Here is a 26,646-nt window from a genome sequence, read left to right as displayed (position 1 = left end):
GCGAGAACCTTTTTCTTTCTGTACCACTATACTCCCTCTTTACAATGGTACTCGGCCAAAAACCCTTATCTCCCTTTGATCTCGAAACTCCTTACTTAGTTTTGGTAGAGAATGCTCCCTTAAGCTGTCACGATTTCGCTCATGGTCAACGCAAACTGTCAAGAATTGAACAGATCGTTTTCCATCTTTTCTTTTGACCCTTTCATAGGCAGATCCATCATCCAACACTTTTGTCTCCATTCGCACTGCGGTGATGTATGATTGTCCAAGGATTAGAGGATAGCTTGACATCTCTTGAACAAAGAAATTTTGCTCACCTTTCACATCCCCTATGGTTACATTAACATTTGAACAAGCACCATAGAGATCCGCGGATGAGTTGTTTGCAGCCCTAATCATCCACCCATGGTCAGTATCAATTGGCCACTTTCTCTTCATATAGAGACTCTTGGACATGAGGTTAATCTCCGAACCATGGTCTATCAGGGCCATATAAGGCTCCTCAAGATCTCCCACCTTAACCAAGGTTTCTGTTGTAGCCCTTGCCCAATGGTTTCTAGAATAGTAGCTCTTATGAGTGGCTTCGTCTTCATATTCATCTTCAAATTTAACATGCCTATTTCTGCCGCCCGAAGATTGGTCGCAGCTTACAAAATTCTCATCTTCATCTGTTTGTTGTACTTGTATCACATGTGTCTTTGAAGCACTCTCTTTAGCCTCTGATTGGATAGACTCCGTTAAAGCTTGTCACTTCGTTCTTATGATATCAATGATTTCCTCGTGGAACTCTCTTTTTGCAATGCCAAGGACTTCTCCCAATGTAAACTCCACCTTGCTATTTAAGATCCTTTCCTCTAAAACCTTCTTTAAATCTGTGGCAGCTTCAATATCTGATTGTAGCTTGTATGATGGGCTTTTTCCCTTGCTCTTTTCTTTATCTTGCTTCTCCTTTGGTGCAGCATCTCTCATTGGTACTTCTTGTTATGGAGGCTCCCTTGTCATGGGCTCTTGAGAGGGACTCGCATCCTTTCTTCCTCCACCTCTAGTAGCCCTCTTTGAGGGACCTTCATTCCCATTTTCTCTCCTGCATTTTTCTTTAACAAGTTCCTTGTTTCCTCGACACTTCGCAATGTGGGCATGCACTGACAAGGCATCTACAAGTTCATTCCACCCAGTCTCAAGACGGATGCAATCTTCTACTTCATGTAAGACTTCTTTAGTCAACTTTCCCTTCATAGCTAGCTCCATCGCAGATGGCAGACATCTTCACCATCCTCACTCACGTCTTCAATAGATTTTGACCCTTTGAGCATGAGTTGACCAGCCTTTAAGCCAAATGCTGCTGCTTTAACCATTGAGATAGCATGACTGGTTTCCATGTCCTCAACTAGCTTTTTCATCCCTCCTTTGCCAAAGTTGGTCGCCAAGGGCTTCCCTGTTTCACTAAGATGTATCTTCCCTTCTTTGAAGAAGACAAGATCTTTACCCAAGGCATCTTTGAAGCTTTCACAGTCCCTTCTTGGATGGTCTGGGCTATCACACCAGATGCACCTATTTACAAATCCCTCTCTGTTCTGAGGTCTTTGACTTGATGATTGTCAAGATGTTTGCCCCTTTTCTTCAAGCCTTGCTAGCTTTAATTTCAGCTCACGTATGTCCTTCACAAGTTCTTCAGGCATAGACCCATCATCCTTAGAAGCTACAATAGAAGTTTTTGGCTGCTTCTCAGTAATAGCAGGAACTAGAGCACCATTGTTCACCACCATCTTGTCTCTTCTGCGTTGTCTTTTTGCCAACAAGGAGACTGCATCTTGTACATCATTCCACCTTGTCTTCAAACCTTGCACTCTATCTTTGTCTTCCAAGAGAAGTTCTAACTTTTCTTCAATTTCTTTGCCCGCTGCTTGTAGGAAAATTTCTACCTTCTCCCTATCCAAGGAAGCTTGTTCACTTTGTGATAGTTGAGAAGATCGTCGCTCAAACTCTCTGAGAAGCTCTGTAGCAAAAATCCCTTCTTTAGGCTTTGCAACCCAATATAAGAAATTTCTTTTGGTCACCCTCTCAGAGTCCTCCATAAAGTAGTCTTCTTTTAGAGCAAGCTTGAATTCCTCCCAATTTCTTCCATGAGAATTTGGAATTGCCCTAATACGGTCTCTGATCTCTGGGACACAAACTAGCTCAAAACTTCGAACCATGTCTTCCTCACACACTCGGTTCAACTCCATTTCCTTCATATAAGCTCGTAGATACTTTGTGATGTCCTCGCCATCACACTGGTCAATTCTCTTCACAATGGACTGTAGTGCTTTTGCGGTTGAAATCTGGCTTCTTTCAGCTGCTTGTTGTTGCTACATATACATGGCAAATGCTTGAAACATCTGCATGACTGCAGGATCAAAGTGCATCCCTTTGTCTCTTGATTTTCATCCATGGCTAACAAAGTGTGTAGATCAATTCACAAACTCCCACCCCAGCAACTTCGCGTCGGGTTCACCAGAAATGTCGGAAAGTGTGCGGTCTAGCGGGGAAGGTGCAGAACCCCTGGCTGTGAGAGTTCGTGATGAGAGTCACAAACCCTTTGCGAGAAAGCGTTTGTGGAGAATCACCAACCCTCTTTATAATGGTGACAGAGAATCTAAGAGCGTTCGTGATAGCAAAGTCACAAACCCTCTTTCCTATCGTGCTTGGAAATTGCTTGTTTTCGTAGTCGAGAGTATGATGAGAGGATCATCAAATCACATTCAATTTCACTTAAAAAGACCATTGAAAAACACTAATGTTTCAGCCATGAAACCTCAATGCTCATACAAGCACAATTCTCAATCAAAACCCAAACCTCTTTCATGGTATCATGTAGCCTCGCCCCCAATTACATAGTCGTAGCATCAAACAGTTGAAAGGAATGCTCGAGCTTCCACCTTCACGACGACCATTTTCTGATTTTGTAGAGATTTATGAGCTTCTAAAGTGAAGCCCAAACACCATTTTGATAAGGGGAAACCCTAATTCACTCCCTCACAAGCTCAGATACAAGATTGCAAAGAGGCGGGACTGCAACACACAAAGATTGGGCAACCATGGAAGCTATTACACAGTAGAGAAAAATTTCAGGTTTTTTTCGTAAAAAACCCTCTTCTCTCTCTTCCCCACGGCATTATGAGCTGATGTGTCAATTTTTGGGCCATTTTGCCACTTTGGACCAAAACTAGGCCATTTTTCAGCTCATTTTTGACCCAAAAAATGTCATTTTTGATGCGAAAAATCCCAAACAGAGTCGGGAAAATCCCTAAATCTTTGGGATCGCTCGCATAAGCATAAAAAGCATAGATAAGCATCACTTTTCATCAATATATCATTTTGGGTCACTTTCCATGCAATTCTGCAACGACGCCTGTTAGCTGCTATTTATGGCAGTTTTTGCCTGCATCAGTCTTTGTAGGCGAGATGAGTGTGCCACCATGAAAAACTTGGACTATGTACATTGTCAAACCAAATAAGGCATCTTATCAAATGAAAAAGCACGAAAATGAGCCACATCCAGAGCCAAGACTCCCCGGATAGGTATGTACATGATAGCGACCGCAGTAGCCGCTTTAGCATATATCACGATATGTACATTATTATTTTTCTTTCCATGCATCTAGAAGTGTCAAAAGTGAGGTGAATGTTTTTATTTCACACTATGTACGTGCCATGGCACAACACCGTAAAGACATGCCAGTAGAGCACTTCAAGCACTACAGTTCTAGATCATAATCTCTCATCTGTGGTCACTGCAAGCATACTCATTTTTGGCATCATTCAGGCATGTGTTGGCCCTTCTAAGCCACATCTGGCATACATTAATCATTAAGCTTGGCCTGTTATCAAGCCCTGATCACTGCTCACTTAATGTGTAGGCTTCAAAGAAGCTTAGCTTGCATTTCTCTGCTCTTTTTTCTCATCATGGCAGCAGAGCTGCACGAGAGCGCATGGTGGACCCATTTCATGCATAACTTAGAGGTAGCCTATAGGAGACCTAGAGATGCCTTGTTTGAAGATGCATTGGTGTTTGGATGGTACAGGAGCATCACCCTATAGGTTATAGACATAAGAACTTTTTGTGCTTTTGCAAGAGCTAGGGGTGACTTGTGGATTAAAGAGTACTTGTGCATGGGGAAGCTCAATAAACCATGTTGCATGTTCAGGGAGAGACCCGTGCTTTGTTGAATGTAATTTGAATATGCCTAAAACATGCCATAGATAGAAACAATGAAGGTACAATGGTACACTTAAAAGTTACTACAATCTGCTTGAGGATGGGTTAGGACATATGTACCTTTCATAATTGCTCATTGTGTGGCCCTCTCATCGTAGTTTCCCTACAAAGGATAGTTTTACTCTAACCATTGGGAACTCCTTGGACTTAACCATTTGTATCTCATAGAGTTTGATGTGCTACCGCAAAGGTTCATGGAAGTTCTGATTTATTTTATTCTGGAGAAAGGGATTTGACAATGTTAACCTATTAGAATCCTCACTATACCAGATCAGTGCTCTAATTGTAACCAAGCTCCCTTGTAATCCAGCATTGAATGCTAGTTGTACTTCTAATATTTTATATAAATAGATCATTTTCGATGTCTTACGTACAGTATATGACTTTTTACTTTTAGTTCAGTTTATTATCTGATTACCTTATGTTCATCTGAAGTCAAAACTTGTTGTCCTATTGAATCTGACCTAACATCCGACTCTAAATCTCCAACCAAAATAGCTGTCAGCGTGATCAAATCATTCCATTTTGGCGTTCGCGGTGTTGTGCAGCTCCTCTCCCATGCTAAGAAAGAAACCAAAAAAATGCATGTCGAGCTTATTTGAAGCTTACCTGATTAATTGTCAGTGATCAGGGCTTGTTAACAGGCCAAGTTTAATGATTAATGTATGCCAAATACGTAGGTGGGAGTATATGGTCTAGAGCTGTAGTGCTTGAAGTGCTCTACCGGCCTGTCTTTACGGCTCGTCGATTGGAGCTACGATGAAAACATTATGGAAATTTGAAGTTTGAGTCAATTGCAGACCCGTACCGGATTGGGCAACTGTAGCTCAGCAGACCGAAATGAAATGAATGCACGGGCCTGAAGTGATCACATTGTGGAGCGTGTCGGTCTTTTTAGATCATTGATTGGAGCTCGGTTGCGAAGATATTGGCCGTTAAAGATTTGCCAAGGACCGGTTCCGTACTAGTCTAGTCCGCTCGAACGGAGTGCCATCTAGGAACTTTTGACTTCGACCAAGTTTTGGAACGTCATGCAGCAATGCTTTGGTTGATATGTTGTGCCTGACAAGAATATTATTTATTGGCGATTGTTGATAGCAAGAAATGCCCAACACGGCTATTTCTTAGGAAGATACGAAGTCGAGGGTCTCTCTCAAAATGCAATCACCTATACTAGCATCTTGAAGGCTGTGTCGTGGAAACTGGCAACAAAATTCACGATGATATAGGACTGTTGGAGGAAGAAGCCAATTGATTTTGGCTGCCCAATCGATCCACCCAAATACCAAACGTGGTGCCATTACGAAAGCACAAAAAGCTCTTAATGAGCTCATTGTCCGAAATGACGTCTCGTGGAGTACATTGAGTGCAGGTGCCTTGGTTAATTTGCATGCCAAATGTGGTACTCTTATGAATGAAGGATCAAAGGGCCGCCTGCCCATGACCTTAAGATGCACTTGGTTTAAAAAAATGAGGGGCCAGTGTGGAAGAAGAAAAAGAAAAGAAGGGCATGGCGTGAGCAGCGGACAGATGATTGCGCAAGGGAAGACGAGGTCGCGTCGACCTGTACAAGCCTTGGATAACCAAGCTGTCCAAGAAGGGAAAAATGTGTAGCTTGCCACTGCGCTTTTTTTCGGCACCACTCTCGGCAAATTTTGTGTTGCTCCCGCTGTCGGTTGTCACGTCATCAAGAGGCAATTCTTATGCTCCCTAGCAACGATGGCGCCGTCGTTGCTAAGGGAGGGGGAGGCTATTATTAGTTGGTTTTTTAGGGCATGAAAAGGGAAAGTTGAGAACGTAAGAGAGGGTAGTTTTGAAAGCGAAGCAAGGGAAGGGAGACCAAGGGGAGCTCGAAAGGAAGGCAAGCGCTCTTTCTCTCTCTCGATTTCGGCTATCAAAGCAAGGAAAAGAGGACGGGAGGAGTTGTGTGGGAATTGTGACGGCGAAGGAAGGAAGCGAGGCCGAGGAGCTCCGAAGGAAGGCAAGCGCTCTTTCTCTCTGTCAACCTCAGCTACCAGAGCAAGGGAAGGTGAAAGCTCTCTCTCTCTCTCTCTCTCTCTCTCTCTCTCTCTCTCTCTCTCTCTCTCTCTCTCTCTCTCTCTCTCTCTCTCTCTCTCTCTCTCTCTCTCTCTCGTCCTCGGCTAGCAAAACAAAGAAAGATTCTCTTCCTCTCTTCCTCGAATAGCAAGACAAAGGGACGCTCTCTCTTTCTCTCTCCCATCCTCGGCATGCAAAGAGAGAGGAAAACGAGGTGCATAAGAAGAAACCAAAGAGGTTATAGCTCAGCAAAGTAGGACTCTTTCTCTCTCTTGTAGAAAGGAAGTCATTCTTAATCCACAAAATAAGTAGAAAGAAGTAGAATTAGCAACAAAGGGAAAATTTTTGCGGCAATTCAAAATGTTTAGTCTTACGTTCGTCAACACCGATCATCGGCGGTCATTTTGAATCTGTGCATGCTAAGCTAATTTGGCCTAGATTTTGTAATCAGGAGCTTAAACTCCTTAATCCGTAATTACGTAAGTTAATAGTGTTGTTAACAACACTGCCCTGGCTATTGTACGTCGGATTTTGTTGGCATCATAAAATTCAATTACTTTAGCACTTTGTTCCTATTTCAAAGAGATTACTTGAAAATTTTGCGGTGTGGTGCATCTTTTCCTTCTCTCTTTCCCACAGCTAGTAGCCAGGCACTAACCCAGCTTACATTTCGAGCACATATCCCCCAACACCTGGTGAATCCGACGCGAACCCGAGCCAGGGTGGGAAAATAGTAGAAGCCTATGTCTACACCGTAAGAGGCAGCCATGCAGCAGTTTGCAATGTACATACAACAGCAACATAATCGGCAAGAGTAGATTCGTAAAGCTCGTTAAAGTGTTACAGAGAAGTTGCAGCAGTTTGAAGGCCGAGATATTTCAAAATTTTTGCAATTTTTATGAGCAGTCTATGGAAGATAATGGAATTGAAGACCAAAACTCAATGGAAGGATTTCATCTGATTGCAGTGCCGAAACATAGGATCCGGACTAAAGAAATCCCGGCGGCTCAAACACCAAATTGGCAGGACATTAAGAAGGCACTGCAAGAGGAATGTTTTCTAGAAGATTCTCAGAGGGTGACCAGACAAAGTTTTATGAAGTGGGTGCAGAAGAAGAGTAAAAATTTATCTACACAAGAATTGTTATGAGAGTTTGAAAAGAAGTCTGATCAATTGTCATCAGCAGAACACCCTACTTTGAAGGATCAGAAGGTAGAATTGTTTATTCAATCCGCTGATTTGCGACTTCAAAAGAATTTGGTGCAATTATTGGACAACTTGGTAGGAGAACTAGGGTGGACATTAGATTGGAAAATAGTCCCTCAAGCAGTGAATATGATTGTTAAACAACAGAAGCGAGTTGACAAGCAGGTCGTGGTCGATAATGCTGAAGAAGAGATCAAAGAGAAATCACCCTCGACAGTACCCAAGGTGGAGTAGCATGTTCTCGATGATTTGGTAAAAGGTATTTAAGAGCTAAATTTAAATTTCAACACAGTTAAACTTGAAGGGTTAGCTACAAAAGCGTCTACTTTTGAACCTAAGCAGCAACAGCCACCACGTAAAAACTGGGATAATTGATGCATGTGGTGCGATAGTGAAGACCATAGGTATGTAAAAGAGTGTGATGCGTTTGATGAAGCTTACAAGAAGTAAAAGGAGTGATGTAGCTCATCATGAACATTTGTATATTCAATGATTTTTATAATATAACGGTGGGTGTATATAGAGATGTGGGTTTTTCCCTTGATCCCCCAAGGGTTTTTTCATCCACAATTAGGGACCCTTATTTGAGCGGGGGTGTTGAGCTTATATGAGAAGCTACTCAATATATGGCTTCTCTATATATGGCACCCAGGTCCTCTCTATATATACATCATCTCATGTGTGTATTCTACACACTTTGGGGTTCTATTTCTGTGCTCTCTCTCTCTCTCAACAGAGAGCAGTACATGTGCAAGGTAATGGTGAGAAAAATGAGGAAAATCACGTAGAGGCTGGAGGCTAACCTGCTCAAAGAGTTGCAAACATTGAACAATTACAATGAGATGTGCAAGACATGATGACCATGATGCAAAAATTGCGGCTCAATGTTCTTGGAGGTGGTCGTGGTCATGGTCATGATAAAGGAATGGCCCAGACCTATGAATCTGAGCCAAATGCTAATGTGGGTTGTGGACAAGGTGTCTTTGAGCCACAAAGGAGATTCATTCCTACCTGCTATAATTGTAGTGAACTTGGTCATATCAGAACTCAATGTCCAACGCTAATAAGGATGGCAGGTGATATGTTTCCACTTCCTCAGTAGATAATGATTATGCATTGGATATATGGGGATATCATAGTACTGAGAGGAAAATTAGGCCTCAAACCTCTAGTGTTCATGTGGGTATTGTGCCGGTTGAAAGGAAAGAAGCACATATGATGCCCATAGGCAGAAGAGAGAGGGAAGTCTATGCTACCCCACATCCCAGTAAGAAGAACGGGAAAGAGAAAGAGGGTGAAGATATGAAAGTTAAGAGGAAGAGAAGACCTCATAGACGGTTTGAAGTAGCAAATCTACCTTTGACAGAAGGCCAAACAGCTTTAAAATTAAAAGAAGACCTGATTGGGAGGAAAGTAGATTATACTTTTGGACATTTGATGAATATGGTGCCCAAACTTAAGAGGCAATGGAAGTCATTAGTGAATATAGAGAAAGAGCAGAAGCATGAACAAGTCAGAATGTTGACTGTAGGAGATCTACCCAACATTTTTCTTGTGGTGAACGCTTGGCACGAAGGTGTGGACATGGGAGAGACCTACATTGATGGAGGTTCTCAAGTTTGTGTGATCACACAGTCATGTGTCGAGAGACTGGGTCTCACTACATGCGGAAGCTCTAGGTTCAAGATTCAACTAGCAAACCATGCCAAAGTAAAGTGTTTGGGCTGATTAAGAATTTGGAAGTTGAAGTCTAAACGTGAAGGTTATAGTGAACTTTTATGTTATGTCAACTGGCTTGGGAGATTTTCCTCTCATTTTGGGACGAGAGCTGTGGGTACAGTGAAAGATTTGGGCAAGGGCACAATCTGTGTGTATGGCAAGGGTGAAAAGAGAGTGTTTGATATGACTACCAAGAAACCTTTGGCATTAGAAGATATGAGTGAAAATGATGAATACAAAGTTACCATTGAAAACAATTATGAAGATTCAGAAAGTAGCACTACTTCTTGTTCTAGTGATGAGGGTGAAGGGCCATTCTTACATTTGGATGAGAAAAAGAGAGAAAGTAGTAAAGTATTGCAAGTGTCAAGGGATATAAATGCTTCAAGCCGTTTAGAACAACTTGAGGAGTTGATGCAGCCTAAACAAGAATTGCCAGTGAAAAAGTGGTTGATTCAAGACATGGAGAGTATCAATTTGACACAAGGAGAAAGAAAGTAGTACTTAACAATGTTGGATAGGTTTCCAAACCTTATCATCACTTCATATCAAGAATTAAGAGGATTTATTGGAGATCCTGTGAAGATTGAACTAGTTGAAGGGGCAAAGCCAATAAGGCAGAAATTAAGAAAGATGGATAAGGAGCAAATGAATGCTTTAAAGGAGTAAGTGGATAAACTTTTGAATGCAAGGTTCATTGTGCGAGTTGATAATGCTAAATGGGTGAGCCCTGTAGTGGTCAGTCCAAAGAAAGATGGGCGTTAGAGAGTTTGCATTGATTATAAACCATTAAATACAGTGACAAAAAAAGATCCTTAACCCTTGACTTTTACTGATCAACTTTTGGATGCAGTGGGTAGCTTTGACAGATACAGTGTCAGTGATGGTTATTCAGGGTATTTACAACTTATCCTTGCTCCTGAAGATCGGAAAAAGACTACTTTTATCACCCCATGGGGTTGTTTCTACTTTTGTTGTCTTCCTTTTGGGTTAAAAAATGGGCCTAGAACCTTTGAAACAAAAGTGGATTGAGTCCTTACTCCATTTCTTGGAAAGTTTGTCAAAGGGTTTATAGATGAATTTGGTGTATACGGTTCAAGGAAAGAGCATGATTAGAGTCTTGAAATGACTTTTGCAAGGTATGATGAATGCGGAGGTCAGTTGAGCACTGAGAAATGTCATTTGACGCATCTAAGAGTGAAGCTTCTTAGACATGTAATTTCAAAAAATCCCATTTAGGGTTGATCCCATTTAGGGTTGATCCCCCCTCTAGCTTTCTGCCCTATAACACCTCCTATGTTTATGAGGCAGGGAAACCAACTCAGACAAGGGCCTTAGTAGGTTTTTACCCGTTTAGTTTAAAGCCTTTGTACCATTTAAAGAAAGAAATAGGGGTGTTTTTGATAAGCCACTAACCCTCTCTGATTATTTATAAATCCCTATTAGCATATTCAAAGAAAAACAGGTAGTACTTATTGGGTAAGTATTGGATGTGTTGAGAGAAGAGATTTCTGTCTTCCCAATTAGTATTCCAGAGATTGTTTGGGACCATGGCACAACCCAGTAACAAATCTATCCATGAGTTAATTATACCAACCTCTCCTTACTTATGGTCACAGATTGAGAACCTCAGGGTCATTCTGGACTTCTTTACAGCTTTGTGAGAAATCATTACCTTTGAATTGGTTAGGCAAATTATAGTTAGTGAGAGGATGGAGGGGACTCGGTGTTGTGCGTGAGGTACGCTACTGCCTGATCTAATACCTTCCAAGTAGAGCACCCTCATGCATGCCCCAAATATTGTGTTGAAATAATGGAGGCATAAAGCTCATAAATGGAGCTCTGTGGTGGGAGGGCCTAAACAAGGGATTGAAAAATCGGTCCTGCGGTCCCCGAACAGCTTCAACATAAGACATTGGAGGCAAAGGAGTATTACTCATGGTTGGAGGGTTATGCTGCAAATGTTGCATATGTTGCATGTTAGCTACTATATATGGGCTATATCCATCAGTCGAAGAGACATTGTGTTGAGAGGCTTCCCTTGCATGCAGCACCTGGGTCTGGGACAGAGTTGTGCATGGGTAAGAAAAGACAATAGTCAATGGAGCGGAACGCCCAGGCAAGGCCAAGCCCAAGGTTGCCATAGGAGCTGCAAAGCTACTATGCAACTTCACTGTTAAGCTGTTTAATTATAATGCGTTGTGGAGCAACATTGAGAATCCCCCCAAGGGGACAAGGGTGAGGACTGTCAGAAAGCTGCAAGGACGTGCGTAAAAGCGGGGCAATGATGGGACACAAGAAATAACCCTAATGAGAGCTCCGAGCATCAATACAGACCTATAGATTGTCCTTCAAATGGAGTATCAAAGCAAAAATCCACACAGACTACTCTTTGCTTAGATACTTGGCGTCTGCAGTGTGCAGTGAGCAAAGACTACGCTTGAGCCTTGATAGGGCTTGTGTCAATGCAACATTGGGCTAAACTCTACTGTACATTGTACTCCATTGGTCTAAACTCCACTATACAATGTACTCGATGGACTAGCGAAGGTGGTGGGTGAGGGTTTTCACACTGCACACTACATGCGATTGAACAATGGAACTGTGGAACCTGCTTGGGAGATACATAGTCTATGGAGAAGAAATATTAATACCCTTGTATATTGCCTTTTCAATCAAGGTAGAATTGTGGGAGATATAATGGAACACACAACCATAAAATGTACAAGCTTTGTTATAGTAATCCATGCTCACATGCAGAGAAACCACAACCACAAAGTCCGTTATAGCCAAAACTACAATGTAAAATACAAAAGGTTTCTTGAAATCAACTCATGTCAAAACCTAATTGCAAGTCTAACAACTATCCACACATCATAAGAGGAATCCAAAATGAGGATTTTGATGGCACAAAATTGGAATTTTTAGGTTTTCTTTAATACACAAGAGATTCATCTACGTATCTCTAGTTGATCTCATCTCGACACTCCTCTCAAGTATTGCTACATAGCATTGATCTTGTGAATTTCCAATTGATCTCACCTTGACACTTCTCTCAAGTATTGCTTCATAGCATTGATCTCCAAAGAAATAAACCCATTAGTAAGCTAGCTTATCAGCTTACTCAATCGGAATCCCCCGATGTAAAGTTAGATTGTTGTCTATCTTAGGAGGCACTTTGTTTGAGCCACTTCCACTCCATGGGATTCTTTGATACTATTGATAAATTAAGGGATTATACTATACATAAATCTGTATACTATCATGTTCTGAGTAAGTTTACCTTTAATAATAATTACCATATGCCTAGAGTTAATTAGCTTTTCAATCAACTCCAAGATATAAGTACTTCAACAAGATTAGATTGTGAAAAATATTGATTTACAATCTAGATACCATATAGTACAAATCAATACTACGATGGATGTTCATAAGACAACTTTTGGAACCAGGTTTAGCATTATATATTTCTAGTCATACCTTCTGGTTTTACTAATGCGCAAGCCACGTTTATGACACTTATGGATAGTCTTAGAACCCTAATTGTGAAAGGTTGTCGTCATTTTTCTCGTTGAAATTCTCATTCACAATCATTCCAAGGTGAAACATTTAGAACATCTTAGTTAACGTTTTTGAGTTATCAAAACAAAATGCACTATATGCTATAAACACTAAATGTGATTTCATGTAGTTCGAGGTTTACCATCTTGAACATATCATCTCAAGTATGGGTCTTAAGATTTCATGCAACAACCTAGAGGCTATATTGACGGGCAATGGTTTATCATCGAGGTGCTTGCCCACGTGTAAGTGCAAGTGACCGGCACAGCCGGTCATGATGGTTTTTGGGGACGCAACACCTCGTTCAAGCTTATTATTTGCTTCTTGCCCCTTGAAGGCATGAGTGTGCATGTAGGTGAGGCGGTAGAGCTCCAAAATCCGAGCGCCCAGGCGCTGGGTTCAATGCCGTGTGAGCTCCATGTTGACCACCATTTTAGTCAACGGGCAGTAGCCCGTTAGGGTGACTAGAGATGACAGGGGCATGCTTGTCACAATAGCAAGCACCTCGAAATCTAACCAATGCCATATTGAAGTAGACTTCATCTAAAACCTTTAAGAGCCTCAATTATTTTCATGTTTAACAAGCTATTATCACAAATTTATTTAGGATTTTGTGAAGAGGCATCTCTCATAGACTTTTTGAAGGGTCAAGATCGTTTTTGTTGGCTTTGTAGTGCGCTTGTAAGAGAATTATAGAAGCAATCCTACTTCAAGATGGTCGATGGCCAATACCTATTGAGATTAAGAAACTTGATAGAGTAGCAAAAATAATATTCTTATAAACGAGAATTGTCATTAGGAAGAGAATGGGGTCTAGGAGGGCCTCTTTATTTGGGAGTTTAAGAAAGTCAAACCTTTTGTATTAAGAAATTAATCAAAGGACCGCTTTTGAATTCAAACAAGCAAAATGGCTAGTTTATTTGAATTTGAAGATTCCCCCAAAATGGAATTTGAAATCTAGCAGGTAAAACCATATCATGTAGCATGTCTATGGAAAGAGCTCAACGCATAGATTGTAGATCTATGATGTCCACTCAAATCGGAGATCATATGTGGGAGTTATGGAAGGCCAAAAATCACAAAAATGTCCACCTCCTTTTTGGGGGGAAAAGTGCATCCTTTGACCACTCTTACACACCCACCATTCTTGCACACATGGCGAATACCTATTTGTCAAAATGTTTATCACCTTTGTAAGCTCATGGCAAATAACGAGGCCCTCCTACCTCCCATCCTCTTCCTAATGGTGTCATTATACATCTCGTATGTAATTGAAAGCATCATCTTTTGGGGACATACTGTAGATACTACTTAATTCACTACTTATCAAAAGAGCTACAAGGCACATAAGTAGAGATCCGTCAAGAATATGATCCCACGTTGTAATATCGTCTCTAAAGTATCATAAGAGATGATAAAATTTCATAGAGCTCGTGCATTAAGTCATATTCCAAAGATCAATGCTCTATTTTCAACCAAAATTAAGAGTGAGTAAGTGGCTTCTCTTTGCTGATGATAAACTTCAAACACTACTTCCATGCTAGTGAGGGAAAATTGTTGTGACGTAGGACGAGAGCGCTAGAGAGTCCCATACTGTCCGTGCAAATCGCAGTTGCTCATGCATGTAGGTTTCAGAATCCCTAACAAGCCTAACTTTGAACACAGCTCGCAAGCTCAACAAATATCCAAAAGCATTTTTCCTATCTAACTTGAGAAAGGACACTCTTAATTTTTTCCAAATTTTTTCCTCACCAAAAATAATGTCCCCATTAATTTCTAATGTGAAAATTGACTATTATCTTATTTTTTTCACTTATTTGTGCTAAAATATACTCGATTTCTATCACTTTGTGGATTCTCTCGCCAAGACTTTGATTTTGGCAAGATAAGGATCCCTCTAAAATTCGCTCAATTTTGTGTACGAAATGGAATATCTATTGGTTTTTACATTAGAATCTTTGTTTCTTAAAGACAAGCTTGATATCTAGCTTGAAGAAGTCTACTCTTCCACAACTCTGGACATTAAGACCTTTAACCAAACGTGCAAGAAAGGTTTACCTCAACCTAGACTATAGCCCACTAAAACATCTTTTAAATGGGAATAAAAGTATGAAAACCCAACAAAATTGCAAGAGAGTAGTTATAAACGCCTTCACAATTCTTAATTTTTGGTTTGCACCATAATGCGGAGCCCCACTATGAAAAAAGATCAATATTTAATTGGTAACCGATAAATGGAAAGTTGGAAACCGGTGAAATTTTCTCGATTTTAGTGTAAAGACCATCAAGGAATTCAAATTTTTGACCTAAAAACGCCTTCACAATTCTTAATTTTTGGTTTGCACCATAATGCGGGGCCCCACTACGAAAAAAGATCAATATTTAATTGGTAACCGATAAATAGAAAGTTGGAAACCGGTGAAATTTTCTCGATTTTAGTGTAAAGACCATCAAGGCATTCAAATTTTTGACCTAAAAACTCAAAAACTTCTCGATGTGCCTTTTTTCTCTCAAGTTAGAAAATTTAACAAGTTTTTGGTAAGCCCTGTATCATGATAGCATTTTTGTTAGATTGGTTGGTTATGAGTGTGCATACCAGTTGGTGTAAAGCTTCCACTGCATGAGCCTTAAGGAAGCAAGGCTATGTAGGACATACATAATTTAGTCACAAGTAAAATCTTGATCATAGCTTGAAACATACGGGAAGCATACGCATATGCATACAAGTATGGAAGTATTTTATAAAGTATGTTTCAAAGGGACTGCTTCAAAATACGTGACCCCTAAATTCTAGACAATTATCTCGATAAGTATGTTTCAAAGGGGCTGCTTCAAAATACGTGACCCCTAGATTCTAGACAATTTTCTCGATAAATATGCTATCAACAAAGCCATTAATAGTTTGAACAATGTTGAAACTTACAAGCCTCAAGTTAACATTAAACATCCAATACTATCTTTCATTGCTCAAAAAGCTCTAGAGGCTAAAATTTTGAAATTCTTAAGTTAGACTTTTCAAAATGACAAGAATGTTTGGGTCCAACATTCTCCAAAAATACCAAACGTTTGCAAACTCAAACATATACGTATGTTTCAAACTATGATGTAGATATTGGGGTAATCTAGGTTTAATTATATAATGATTTGTGAAAATTTACAAAATGCCCCTCAAGTTTAAAAGTACCTTAATGTTTCATTTCGGATGAACTACCCTAATTTTTTCATATTCTTGTCATCTCTACAATAGAGATCTATCTTTAAGTGTCTTAAACAAAACTATTCACCTGCAACCAGCTCACAAATAGACGCTTCTACATCTAAAAGTAATAAATGAATTCATCTTCGGAGCCCGCAATACTAGCTAGAAGATTGTCTCTATCATCTTCTATCAAGGGAGAACAAATCTTCAAGTGAAGAGTTGCAAAAAGAAAGCATTTTGTAACAAGACTTGATTTTGAAGGTGTTTCAGTAATAAATTTTGTTTTCTAAGAAGTTTTTGTCGTTTTAAAGTTAGTCCACTGTGTATAAGGTTGTGTGGATTTTTTTCGTCCGATAAAATTTTTTGATCCGGAAGGCACTTTCTGGGGCATTTTTGAAGGTGTTAACGTGGGATTTTGAAAAAGTGATGTATGAAGCGATTGAAGCCTGCGTTATAAGGAACAACTTTGGTTCTTTGAGTCTTTAGAGATTTTGATGTTTTGATGCTCGTTGAGGGCCAAAGATTAAGAAAAAAAGTTGGATTTGCTGTTTAAGGTATGCTTTCCACCAAAGCTTTGTGGTTTGTCGAAGATGAACAACTGCAACCTTTGCTTTTGCCTCTTCAGAGAACTTCTTCAATGCAAAATAATCTTTTAACTCTTCAATCGATGCTTCGAGCTCTTCACCAGTTTTCTCGATGCCATTAAACTCGTTAATCTTTGCCTTCTTGAAGACTTGCTGCAAAGCTGCCCTTTCAGAATCTTCATCTGCATCTTCTTCATCACGTTTCCTTCTTCGTCCTCTCCTTTCATTAGTTTCCGCTTCGCCGTCATTCTGCTCTCTTTCGTGTGGACGACCTCGACGTCCATCACCACCGTTCCCATCATCATCATCACCACCATCACCACCGCCAGGTGCCCCAGCGCCCACACGTTGATTATTGTTTCCTGGTGGAATAGTATGGTTTCCGTCTTCCTGTTCGCCATTAATTTCCACATAGATATCATTCTGAAGCGCATTGGTTCATTAGCTTACAAATTGGAATTGCCTTCTCATGTCAAAGTGCATCCTGTATTTCATGTGAGTTTATTGAAAAAGTATGTTCCTAACGTGCACCATGTTTTACAGGACAACTCTAAGTTGAAAGATGACGGAACATTGACAGTAGAACCAGACTTAGTGCTAGATAGGCGTGTCAAACATTTGAGAAATAGAGACATTGTGGAAGTTTTGGTTAAGTGGCAGAACTATCCAGTAGAGGATGCATCTTGGGTTGATCTTAGTGTTTTGCAAAGCGAATTTCCCTCCTTCCAACTCTGAGGACAGAGTTAATTTTGAAAAGGAGAGATTGTAACAAGACTTGATTTTGAGGTGTTTTAGTAATAAATTTTGTTTTCTAGAAAGTTTTGGTCGTTTTAAAGTTAGTCCACTGTGTAGAAGGATGTGTGGATTGTTTTCGTCCGATAAATTTTTTTGATCCGGAAGGCACTTTCTGGGGCATTTTTGAAGGTGTTAACGTGGGATTTTGAAAAAGTGATGTATGAAGCGATTGAAGCCTGCGTTATAAGGAACAACTTTGGTTCTTTGAGTCTTTAGAGATTTTGATGTTTTGATGCTCGTTGAGGGCCAAAGATTAAGAAAAAAAATTGGATTTGCTGTTTTTGCATCGTTTTTGTAGAAAATGCTGTTTTGTAGGTTGATTTTCAGCAAATCAAAGCAGGCTATGGAAATTTTCCATCACATAGCCGTCGAAGAGCGCAGTGAGGGCAACAAGATTATGTGAGACGGACTTGCGCTGTTTTGGCTCCGTTTGGAAGTTATGCTCAGTTGAAGACAACTGAAAAATTTGTGGACTTAGAAAAAAAAATAAAAAACAAAAATCTAACCTCTACGGATCGCTTCGCGATCACGTTTTTACCTTGTTCTCGCAGGTATATTGGCGCGCAAGTCGAGTCGACCGAACGCCAAAAATAGAAAAGCGGCTATTTTGAGAGGTCGCAGGCTTTTGGAGGAAAAATCAGAATAGAAGGATGGGTGGTGCGTTTTGGGAGGATTCACCGATCTCTCTTCTGCGAGTGCGAGTGCGAGTGAGACGCTGCATGCAAGCGAATTGAAGCTCGGGGGTGGCCGGGAGGTCTAAGTTGAAAGATGACGGACCATTGACTGTAGAACCAGACTTAGTACTAGATAGGCGTTTTAAACATCTGAGAAATAGAGACATTGTGGAAGTTTCATAACCCACAGGTCCCAGGATCGAAACCTGGCTCTGATACCAATGTAATAGGACTAGTCTTTGAAGTTCTTAAAGTCGAAAAGAATGTAGCAGGACACTCATTCGTATAAGCTCTATTTAATAGACTATTCAACAATCTTTCAAATCGTGCTAACGAAAGATATGCCCTGCTACATTCTTTTCGACTTTAAGAACTTCAAAGACTAGTCCTATGGAGGTTCGCGCTCCGTACAACGGAGTGCGCCCATATATTTTGCTCCTCTGTTGTATCAAACACTATCAATACAAAGATTTCTTCCTCTGTTTTGCTGTCTATCTCTATTATTCGGTTCATGTGACAATTGGTATCAGAGCCAGGTTTCGATCCTGGGACCTGTGGGTTATCAGACAAACACTAAGTTTCCCCGAAGGAATTTTACAAATAATCACAGAAGACCACCCAATAATTTTTCAAATCAGAATCAGAATTTCAATCAAAATCAGAGTACAAATCAGAATGCTGTAAACAACCGCAATCAAAATTTGGGTCAGAATGATGCAAATCAGAATCAAAGAAGACGACAACCGCTGCGGTGGCAACATGATCCTGCTTTTCTAGAACGAGCAAGGAGATTTGGGTTATGTTTTCGTTGCGGTGAGCAAGGTCACAAGACGTTCGAATGCCCAAATAAGGAGATCGATCAGGCAGTTCTTGCACGAATGGAAGCGAATATGAATGCGATGGACACCACGATTGAGGAAGCGAGCGAGGAAGGTAAGTGCTTTGAAATTCCTATGAAATGTATGACAAACAAATATATCGAAGGACTGCATAAAGATCTGTATTATCAAGTAAAGGGTGCAGGGGCTACCGATTTTCTGGATGCTATTGCAAAGGCCGAAAATTATGAGAATAAGGTGAAGTATGAGAGCCGCAGCCCTACTCCAAGCAGAATTATACCTACCGGGCATAGAATGCAGCATAGGCCTTTTCAGACAAACAAAATTTATTACTAAAACACCTCAAAATCAAGTCTTGTTACACATTTGAAGAGACAATTTGGGATTTGTTAGCCAAATATGAGAGGTATATTGGGAGTTTTCCTAAATTTTTGGGGTGTGTTGATAGTTTTTCAAAATACAAAAATTTTAATTGGGCGCTTATTAATAGCCCGTTTATTAATAGCCTACAAGGTTAAAAGTGATTCACATGTGGAAACTTTTTGAACGAGTTGAAATTCCCGCAGCTACATGTGGGCAACAACCGTAGGTGCTACTACAATACCTACTAGGAATCTACCTTGACCTCACCGAGTCCAAACGTCTTGGTTGGGGTCCTAAAAAATTTCATCTATGAAAACGTGGATAAGCGACGAGTGGCATACAAAGTTCTCTACTAATGTGGGTGCAAGAGTAGACACATTTACTTTGTACTATAGGTGGTATCAAGTGTGACAACTAATATACCCAGCTATTTGCTTCTTTGGAGTCTCCACTCACATGTTTGCATGGCCAACTAGGACTGGGAGCCTAGGAAAATTCCTTTGATTGACACAAAAATGCAACAAAATGTGGCTTTGGCATGTTACCAACCAAGATATGCACCATACTAATTCAATAGAAATGAATAGAAGATGGGTTTCTGGTGATGATAAGTTTTACTGAGATTGTTTTCTAAAGGCACCAAGTTGCACTAAGCGCTATAAGATACATGAAAACCATAAGGAGCTAGTTTAGTTGGTTGAGCACTTGTCCTCCGTGACCCAGGTCAGGGGTTCAAGTGTGGCCAGGTGACCCTCATAGTGCTCATGAACGTTCATTGTATCATGGGAGCGAGAATGTTCGTGTTGCTACAAAGAAATAAAGCTATATGAAAACCATAAGGAAAAATATATTATAAAATCTATTATATTTTTGTCTAAGAGCTTATCTCACTATTCTAATATGCTAAGATGTTTTTTTTAAAAGCATCCACCAATAAATCAAATTAAGCTCCTCGACATGTGTTTGATTGATGTGCAAGATAATTTTTGCAACATATTAGCAATATAAACTTACATTCAAGTCTTCATTAGGATCACATACTTGTGACGAGGCATGAGCGATCAAACCAAGAGAGCCTTTTCCACACAAACAAGAACTAATTTTGCGAGGTTAATTGACATTAATCAAGATTTTTACATGTTTTCTTTCCTATATGTTATGTGTGACCACTACAACTAGAGTAATATGCCATATTATTTACATAAAACGACTATTTTTTGATAGCTGAACTAGTCAGCAGAAACTCCTCAAATCAATCATATGCTAAGGTGTAGAGTCATGTAAGCATAAGGAATCTTGCTCACTCTAGAACGTGTTTTACAAAGGACTCGAGCGATAACTTCACTTTATCGAGCTAGTATCAAAGACGAGTAACACGTGGAGAAATCTAACAGTGGGTATGTTCGTGTTAAGGCATGCCTTATGTATGAAAGAACCACATATGAGGCAAGCATCATATGGCGTTTGGCTACCTACACAGAAATTATTACTTTCCATATGTAAACATTAGTACTAACTGGCTCATATGAGATGTCTCGATAAGTTTCTCCGTATCAATCAATGATAAGAAAAAGCTTTGCATGTCTCAAGAACAAAGGACATAGGCATGGCCCACTGATGTGGAGCTTTAGGCATGGGTACCCACTTTAGCTCAGCATCATGCGCTTGTTTAGATATTTTGGTACTCTTCTAATAGAATCATGACATGAATTAAGAGTGCGCAATGCGTCTTCACATCACTTGGACTTTGAGCAACAATCCTACCTTGCTCTTCAAGAAGAGAAATGGGTTTAAGAAGTATGAGAGGAGGAAGTGGAAGACAAAAACTTACAACTTCAAAGTGGGTGGTATCCTTGGCCTAATGAAATATGCGTCAAGATTGATTCTCATTATGAGTAGGTTGCAACATGCTTGCAGGATCTCCGACATGCTCCTAACGATGCAAACATCCAATAATTGCATATAAGATGGTTGAAGCAAGAATTATTACAACACTATGGACATTAGTTTCTTTTGCGTTGTGATAATAAAGTGTGCATACCAGCCTTTTTCGCATACTCAAAGAGCCGGCCTAAGCTACGTGGGCATCGAAAGCATGGAGAGCTTGCAAGCCTTCTTCATCATCCCCACATACCACTTGCAAAACGTCACATGCCGGATGGTATCATTTTGATGTGCTTCGTTTCAATTTTGTCGTGACCCATCATTGTACCCGTGTACACAGTTAGTGAGAGAAACAGAGAGGAAATTATTATCATAAGTACTATGTGTATGATTATGAAATGGCAACATAGATAAGGCTTTAGTTTTTGTGACTCGTATTGTTGCAAGAGTCCCATCTAGAAAAATTAAGATTAAGCAACATTCAATTAAATAGGCATTTGTGGTGGTGCATCAAAAGAAGAACACCACTATTACCACATCCAATACTTCTTGAATCAGCAAGCCTACCCTCATCGTTGTTTCTTCTTTAATGGACAATATGTTAGAGAAGTCTAATGATAAAGACGAGAAGAAAAGATGAGATCTATTACTGTAATGCACTTGATTGTGTCATCAAGCAATGTACTAAGCTAGAGGCTAAAGAGGCTCGAAAAAAGAAGGCAAAAATATAACCATTGTAAATGCTTCTTCAAATGCAGTTTGACAATTTTTGTGCAAGATGCTAAATGGGCTTTGAGTGCATGTTGCTTCTTTAGAAGGGCAATAGGTTAGAAAAGTCCAGTCATAAAGACAGATGCCATTATTGTAATGCAATTAATCATGTCATCATGCAATGTCCTAAGCTCAAGACTAAAGAGTCCTAAAAAATAAGTCAGACACAACCATTGCACATGCTTCTTCAAAAGGAGATTTGACAAATTTTGTGTAAGATCCTAAATGGGCTTTGAGTGGGCAATCTATACGACCCATCCATTGCACATATTGCATAATGTATGGATCATGTTACATGTATCATAGTTTGATAGTAGTGCAACTAAGCACATTACATCTCATTGTGATTTTTTCATTTTCTTGATACTGCCTCTAAACAAGAAACTAACATATGTACTAGCAATGTCTCTTATCCAATTAAGGGATTTAGAAAGATTGCACTTGTTGCAACATGTGACAATCCGTGTCACATGAAAACACAATTCATTTTCTCGGAACGAAATGCTCAAGACATTTTCGAAACAACTTGAAATAGAGAAACGAAACATGTTTCTTAGATTCCAAAGAAAATTTGCATATGATGTGTAACATATATTTAAACAACTTGCGACCTCTATACAGAATGTATCCACCTACTAGATTCCTAGATATTATCTCTCCTAAACCTTCTAAAAACATGTGTTTTGTATTGTGTTTCATCTTAGAATTTTCAACACAAAACGAAACCAAATGCCTCCAAACGTTTCTTGTTACACTGAGAGTTCCTTCATGTATGTGTCATATGCAACATGTGTAGTCTCCACTTTGCAAGCTACTTCTATGCAAAACATCGTCATGCACAATTTGGTTATCTAGATTTTGTCACTTTGTATTACTGCATCTTTAAAAAATGAATATGATTTCTTCGTTTCCATCTTGAGACACCATTGAAACATGTATGTGAAGGCTGTTTTTTGGAAACAATGTAGCCTTCTAAGTTTCCTAAGGATGAATCTGTATTGCGGGCTACTCAAAATTGCAGCTTGTCAATAGTCACATTTGTGGCTTGAGGCATACTCCATCTTTTGAGAATCATTTGTATTTTGTTAATTGCATTGATGATCACTCCAAGCGTGCATGTTAATATTTGGTTAAGAAAACAACCAACAAGTGAAAGGATAAACGTGAAAAAGGTTCCGCGTGGAAATACATTAGTGCTCTTTAAACTGAGATTTTCCAATGTTTTCGAGCGCAAAAAATCTTTTTTGAGATGGAAGTAGGGTCTAAACGAAGGTCCTATATGTAAGAGTGCACTAAGCATGGAAATATAGTCCAAAGACTACTCCTAGTCTAAGAGATGCACGTGTGGAAAGGGGCCCTTATTATAAAAAGGTCACTTTAAGATAAGGGATTGGTTGGGTGGAGCTTATATGCGCTTTTTCTAACCATGTTTTGAGAACAAAGGATGTGTACTATCATGCTCTCTCCCACTCATCACATAAGGACCTTACAATCCAAGACAACTTTACAAGGATCCAAATCAAGAAAATTAACAAGAACCATACCCCGCCCTCACGTACATGTGCTCACAAATTGTGGCGCAGTACACTATGGCTTGCATGTTGAAAAGAGCACAAATTAATGATGACCATGGTATCTGCTATGAGAAGTATACGTTTACTCTGGATTGCAGCTCCAGTGATTCAGAGTAGAGTGTTTATATCTCATCCATCTTTCCCATTCTAATCAACTTTGTCTTTACTCTATATACAAAAAACATGTTATACCTTATGTCCTTTTTTCATAAAGGGTGCATCATGCTACATATCATTTGTGTTAAGCATATCATGTGCATGAGGCTACCTTGATGCCTTCTTGGATCATTCCACAAATACTTCTCTTGTGGATAACTTCTCAGAGAAAATGATAAGCCCCATCTCCCTCTATTCTCGAGCTTCCAAAGGGGTAAGGGGAGAAAGTGAGTGACAATATACAAGTAAGAATGCAAATCACAAAGAGATGAGAGACATCCAACATGTCAAGCTACTAAATCTAGGTGACTAAATGAAAATTTTTGTAGGATCGCACATAAGGAGACTAGGTTTCCCTCATGTGTATGCACCCATCATGGACGTGGACAATGTGATTAGTGTCAGGGTTGAGCCTAGCTTATTTGCATTCCATAAAAAAATATCCCATTTCATAGGTGCCTGGACAACAAAACCCATTTGATAAACATGCACTCCCATGTGTTAAATTTGACAAAGAATTTTTACTATTTGGTATACTTTCAATTGACAATTCAGGATGTCAGTGGTACAATCCTCATTTTCTCTTCTCATCGTGAAAGGTCCTCTTATATCCATCCTAACCCTTCAATTTGTATGAGATTACTATTAAAGTTTAGTGTATGATTAGTCGTAATTCACTCTAATCCATATGCTTAATTAAATCCACTATTTGGCTAATTATCTTCACTATGGTAAGGCCCATCCCTAATCATTTGACACTTTCTTAAACATTGGACATGTTCTAATTGGCTTAAGACTTGAGTCACTACCATTGCTTATGCTAACTACACACGAATAAGTAGCGCAGATGGAAGCTAGCTACGATATGTATTATGTGATTTCCTTTGTGGTTTCGGCAATCACACACACACACACAAACATGTGACATGCATATGTGGTTCCATACTCAAATATGGCAAGCTGTCTATGAGTAAGAAAACTTAAACCTTAGATGGGCATTTCATATGTGTAGAAGTAGTAAATATGCCAATGCATTTGGGCTAGCTCGCCCCAATCGTATGATACATATGTGGAAGTGCCACTTGTCTATGCACAAAATGTATATCACACCTATCACTCATGGATTGGCTCACCATGTCACGGATGGATTCTTCTAGACACATTTCTTGCCATGCCGTGTGGCACATATGAAAACTATAAGTGCTTGTATGTTGATGCTCGAATATCGCAAGCCCTATTCATAATATGGCTACGCATGTATGTGTCACTAGCCATAAATACCACGCGATCACAGATTGCAGGCCATATGTGCAAGAGGCCATATGCACACACTTGGAAAGTCAATGTTTTGGCTTGCCATTAGTGCATGTAACTTCTTGAAAGGGGCACAATACATCTTCCTGTGCCTAAAGTCAATGGTTAAAAAAAGGCTTGGCATGTCTAAAGCATCAAATTAAAAGAGCTAGGGTAAGGGTCAAAAGAGCATTATGCATGGGCCGCCGCTCGAGCTGCTCAGCATTAATTATATTACGCTTGTCTACATAATTTTGACGCCATGAAATGAATTACCACTGTCTCCAGACACATAAATTAACTTCACCTGCGTTTCGGGCCGCATTGGTCCTAGCTTGCAGTTCAGGAAGAGAAACAGGTTCAAGGAAGTATGAGAGGAGGAGGAGGACTTACAGCTTCAAAGTCGGTGGTATCCTTAGCCTCATGAAATATGGGTCGAGATCGGTCCTCATTATGAGTAGCGTCGCAGTATGCTTGCAGGATCTCAGACATGCTCCTAACCATGCAGACAGCCAATAATTGCACATAAAGTGGGTATTATTACAACACAAATGGGCAGCAGTTACTTTAATTTGGTGTTGTGATAATCAAGTCTGCATACCGGCCTCCCGCATACTCAAAGAGCCTGCCTGAGCTGGAGAAGACAATGAGGGATACGTGGGCATCGCAGAGGATGGAGAGCTCGCGAGCCTTCTTCACCAACCCCACATGCCGCTTGCAGAAGGTCACCTGCCTGCTGGTACTGTTCTCGATGCGCTTCATCTCGATCTTGCCGCGGCCCATCGCACAAAGAGAGAGAGAGAGAGAGAGAAAGAGAGAGAGAGAGAGAGAGAGTATTGCAGTGAGAGAGCGAGAGAGAAAGCTAGAGCCCGAGAATTATCGGAAGTACTGTGTGTATGATTTTGGAATGGCAACATAGGCTAGATAAGGCTTTACTTTCTGTGAGCGGAGTCTTTACAGAGCTCAGAGCTCAGAAGAGAAAGCAGGCAGATGTATTTCGCTCAATCCGTCCGGACAAGAAGCGTCTAGTGGGCGGCCCGGTTTCATTTGCCCCCCTGGACAATGTGATTTTGGGATTGCGCAAAAACATAAATCCCGATAGGTAGTGGAAGTGGGTTTCCTTCTAGACCTTCGAGCCTTGAAAGTTGAAGCCTTTGTAGACCCCTGTCACACAAGTGAAAATTTCGCTTGTGAGCCCTGCTTGAAAAAAACTTTTTGGCATGCCCAAAGGGCTAAGGCCTTAGTGATGTGTTCCCTTTTTCTTAGTGTTTTCTTAGTGAAAGAGGAGAGGTTGTTTTTAAAAAATGTAGATTTATTTGATTGGTTGGTTGCTAGACACTCATTAGATTTGATTGGTAAATAAGCAAGTGGACACTCATTGTTTTAGAAGCTTGTCATGAAAATGATGAAACATTGTGGTTTGGAGCTAAAAATAGCAAAAGAGTTTTAGAATTTTTGTAGGCTAAAATAAATTTTAGTTGTTAGATCAAGATAAGGAAGATCTCTTGATGAGGTCGCTTCATCAAATAAGTATTACAAAAATAATAAAAAGACAAGCCTCTGGCACACCAACCCAATAAAGGTCATGGAGGCCAGATGTCCCAGGCCCAAGGGGGCTCTGAGAGAGAGAGAGAGAGAGAGAGAGAGAGAGAGAGAGAGAGAGAGAGAGAGAGAGAGAGAACTACACGGAATCACGATTGAGCCCCAGTGGTGCTATGCTTGATGTGTTAAGC

At 40.1% G+C, this 26,646-nt stretch overlaps 1 protein-coding gene across 3 annotated transcripts in view; it reads right to left on the bottom strand.

Moving 5' to 3' along the window:
* LOC147435963 (truncated transcription factor CAULIFLOWER D-like) overlaps window positions 1–25,937 on the bottom strand; it is a 70,618-nt gene extending 44,681 nt beyond the window's left edge. Inside the window, exons 1-3 of one of the 3 annotated variants that reach the window (XM_086488070.1) lie at window positions 25,515–25,937; window positions 25,307–25,409; window positions 23,588–24,079 (exon numbers count right to left, since the gene is read on the bottom strand). In XM_086488070.1, coding sequence (XP_086344196.1) covers window positions 23,978–24,079; window positions 25,307–25,409; window positions 25,515–25,696 — 387 coding nt within the window. In that variant the 5' untranslated portion in view covers window positions 25,697–25,937 and the 3' untranslated portion in view covers window positions 23,588–23,977. Of the gene's footprint in view, window positions 1–23,587; window positions 24,080–25,306; window positions 25,410–25,514 lie in introns of those variants that run through there. The other 2 variants (XM_086488073.1, XM_086488071.1) reach the window with 2 other exon arrangements.
* Window positions 25,938–26,646: the final 709 nt, after the last annotated feature.

This window comes from Adiantum capillus-veneris, chromosome 18 (genome assembly GCF_014529385.1).
Source record: "Adiantum capillus-veneris isolate H3 chromosome 18, ASM1452938v2, whole genome shotgun sequence".
NCBI lineage: Eukaryota > Viridiplantae > Streptophyta > Polypodiopsida > Polypodiales > Pteridaceae > Adiantum > Adiantum capillus-veneris.
The sequence above is the reverse complement of the archived record's forward strand: the minus strand, read 5'-3'. Positions and strand labels throughout refer to the sequence as shown.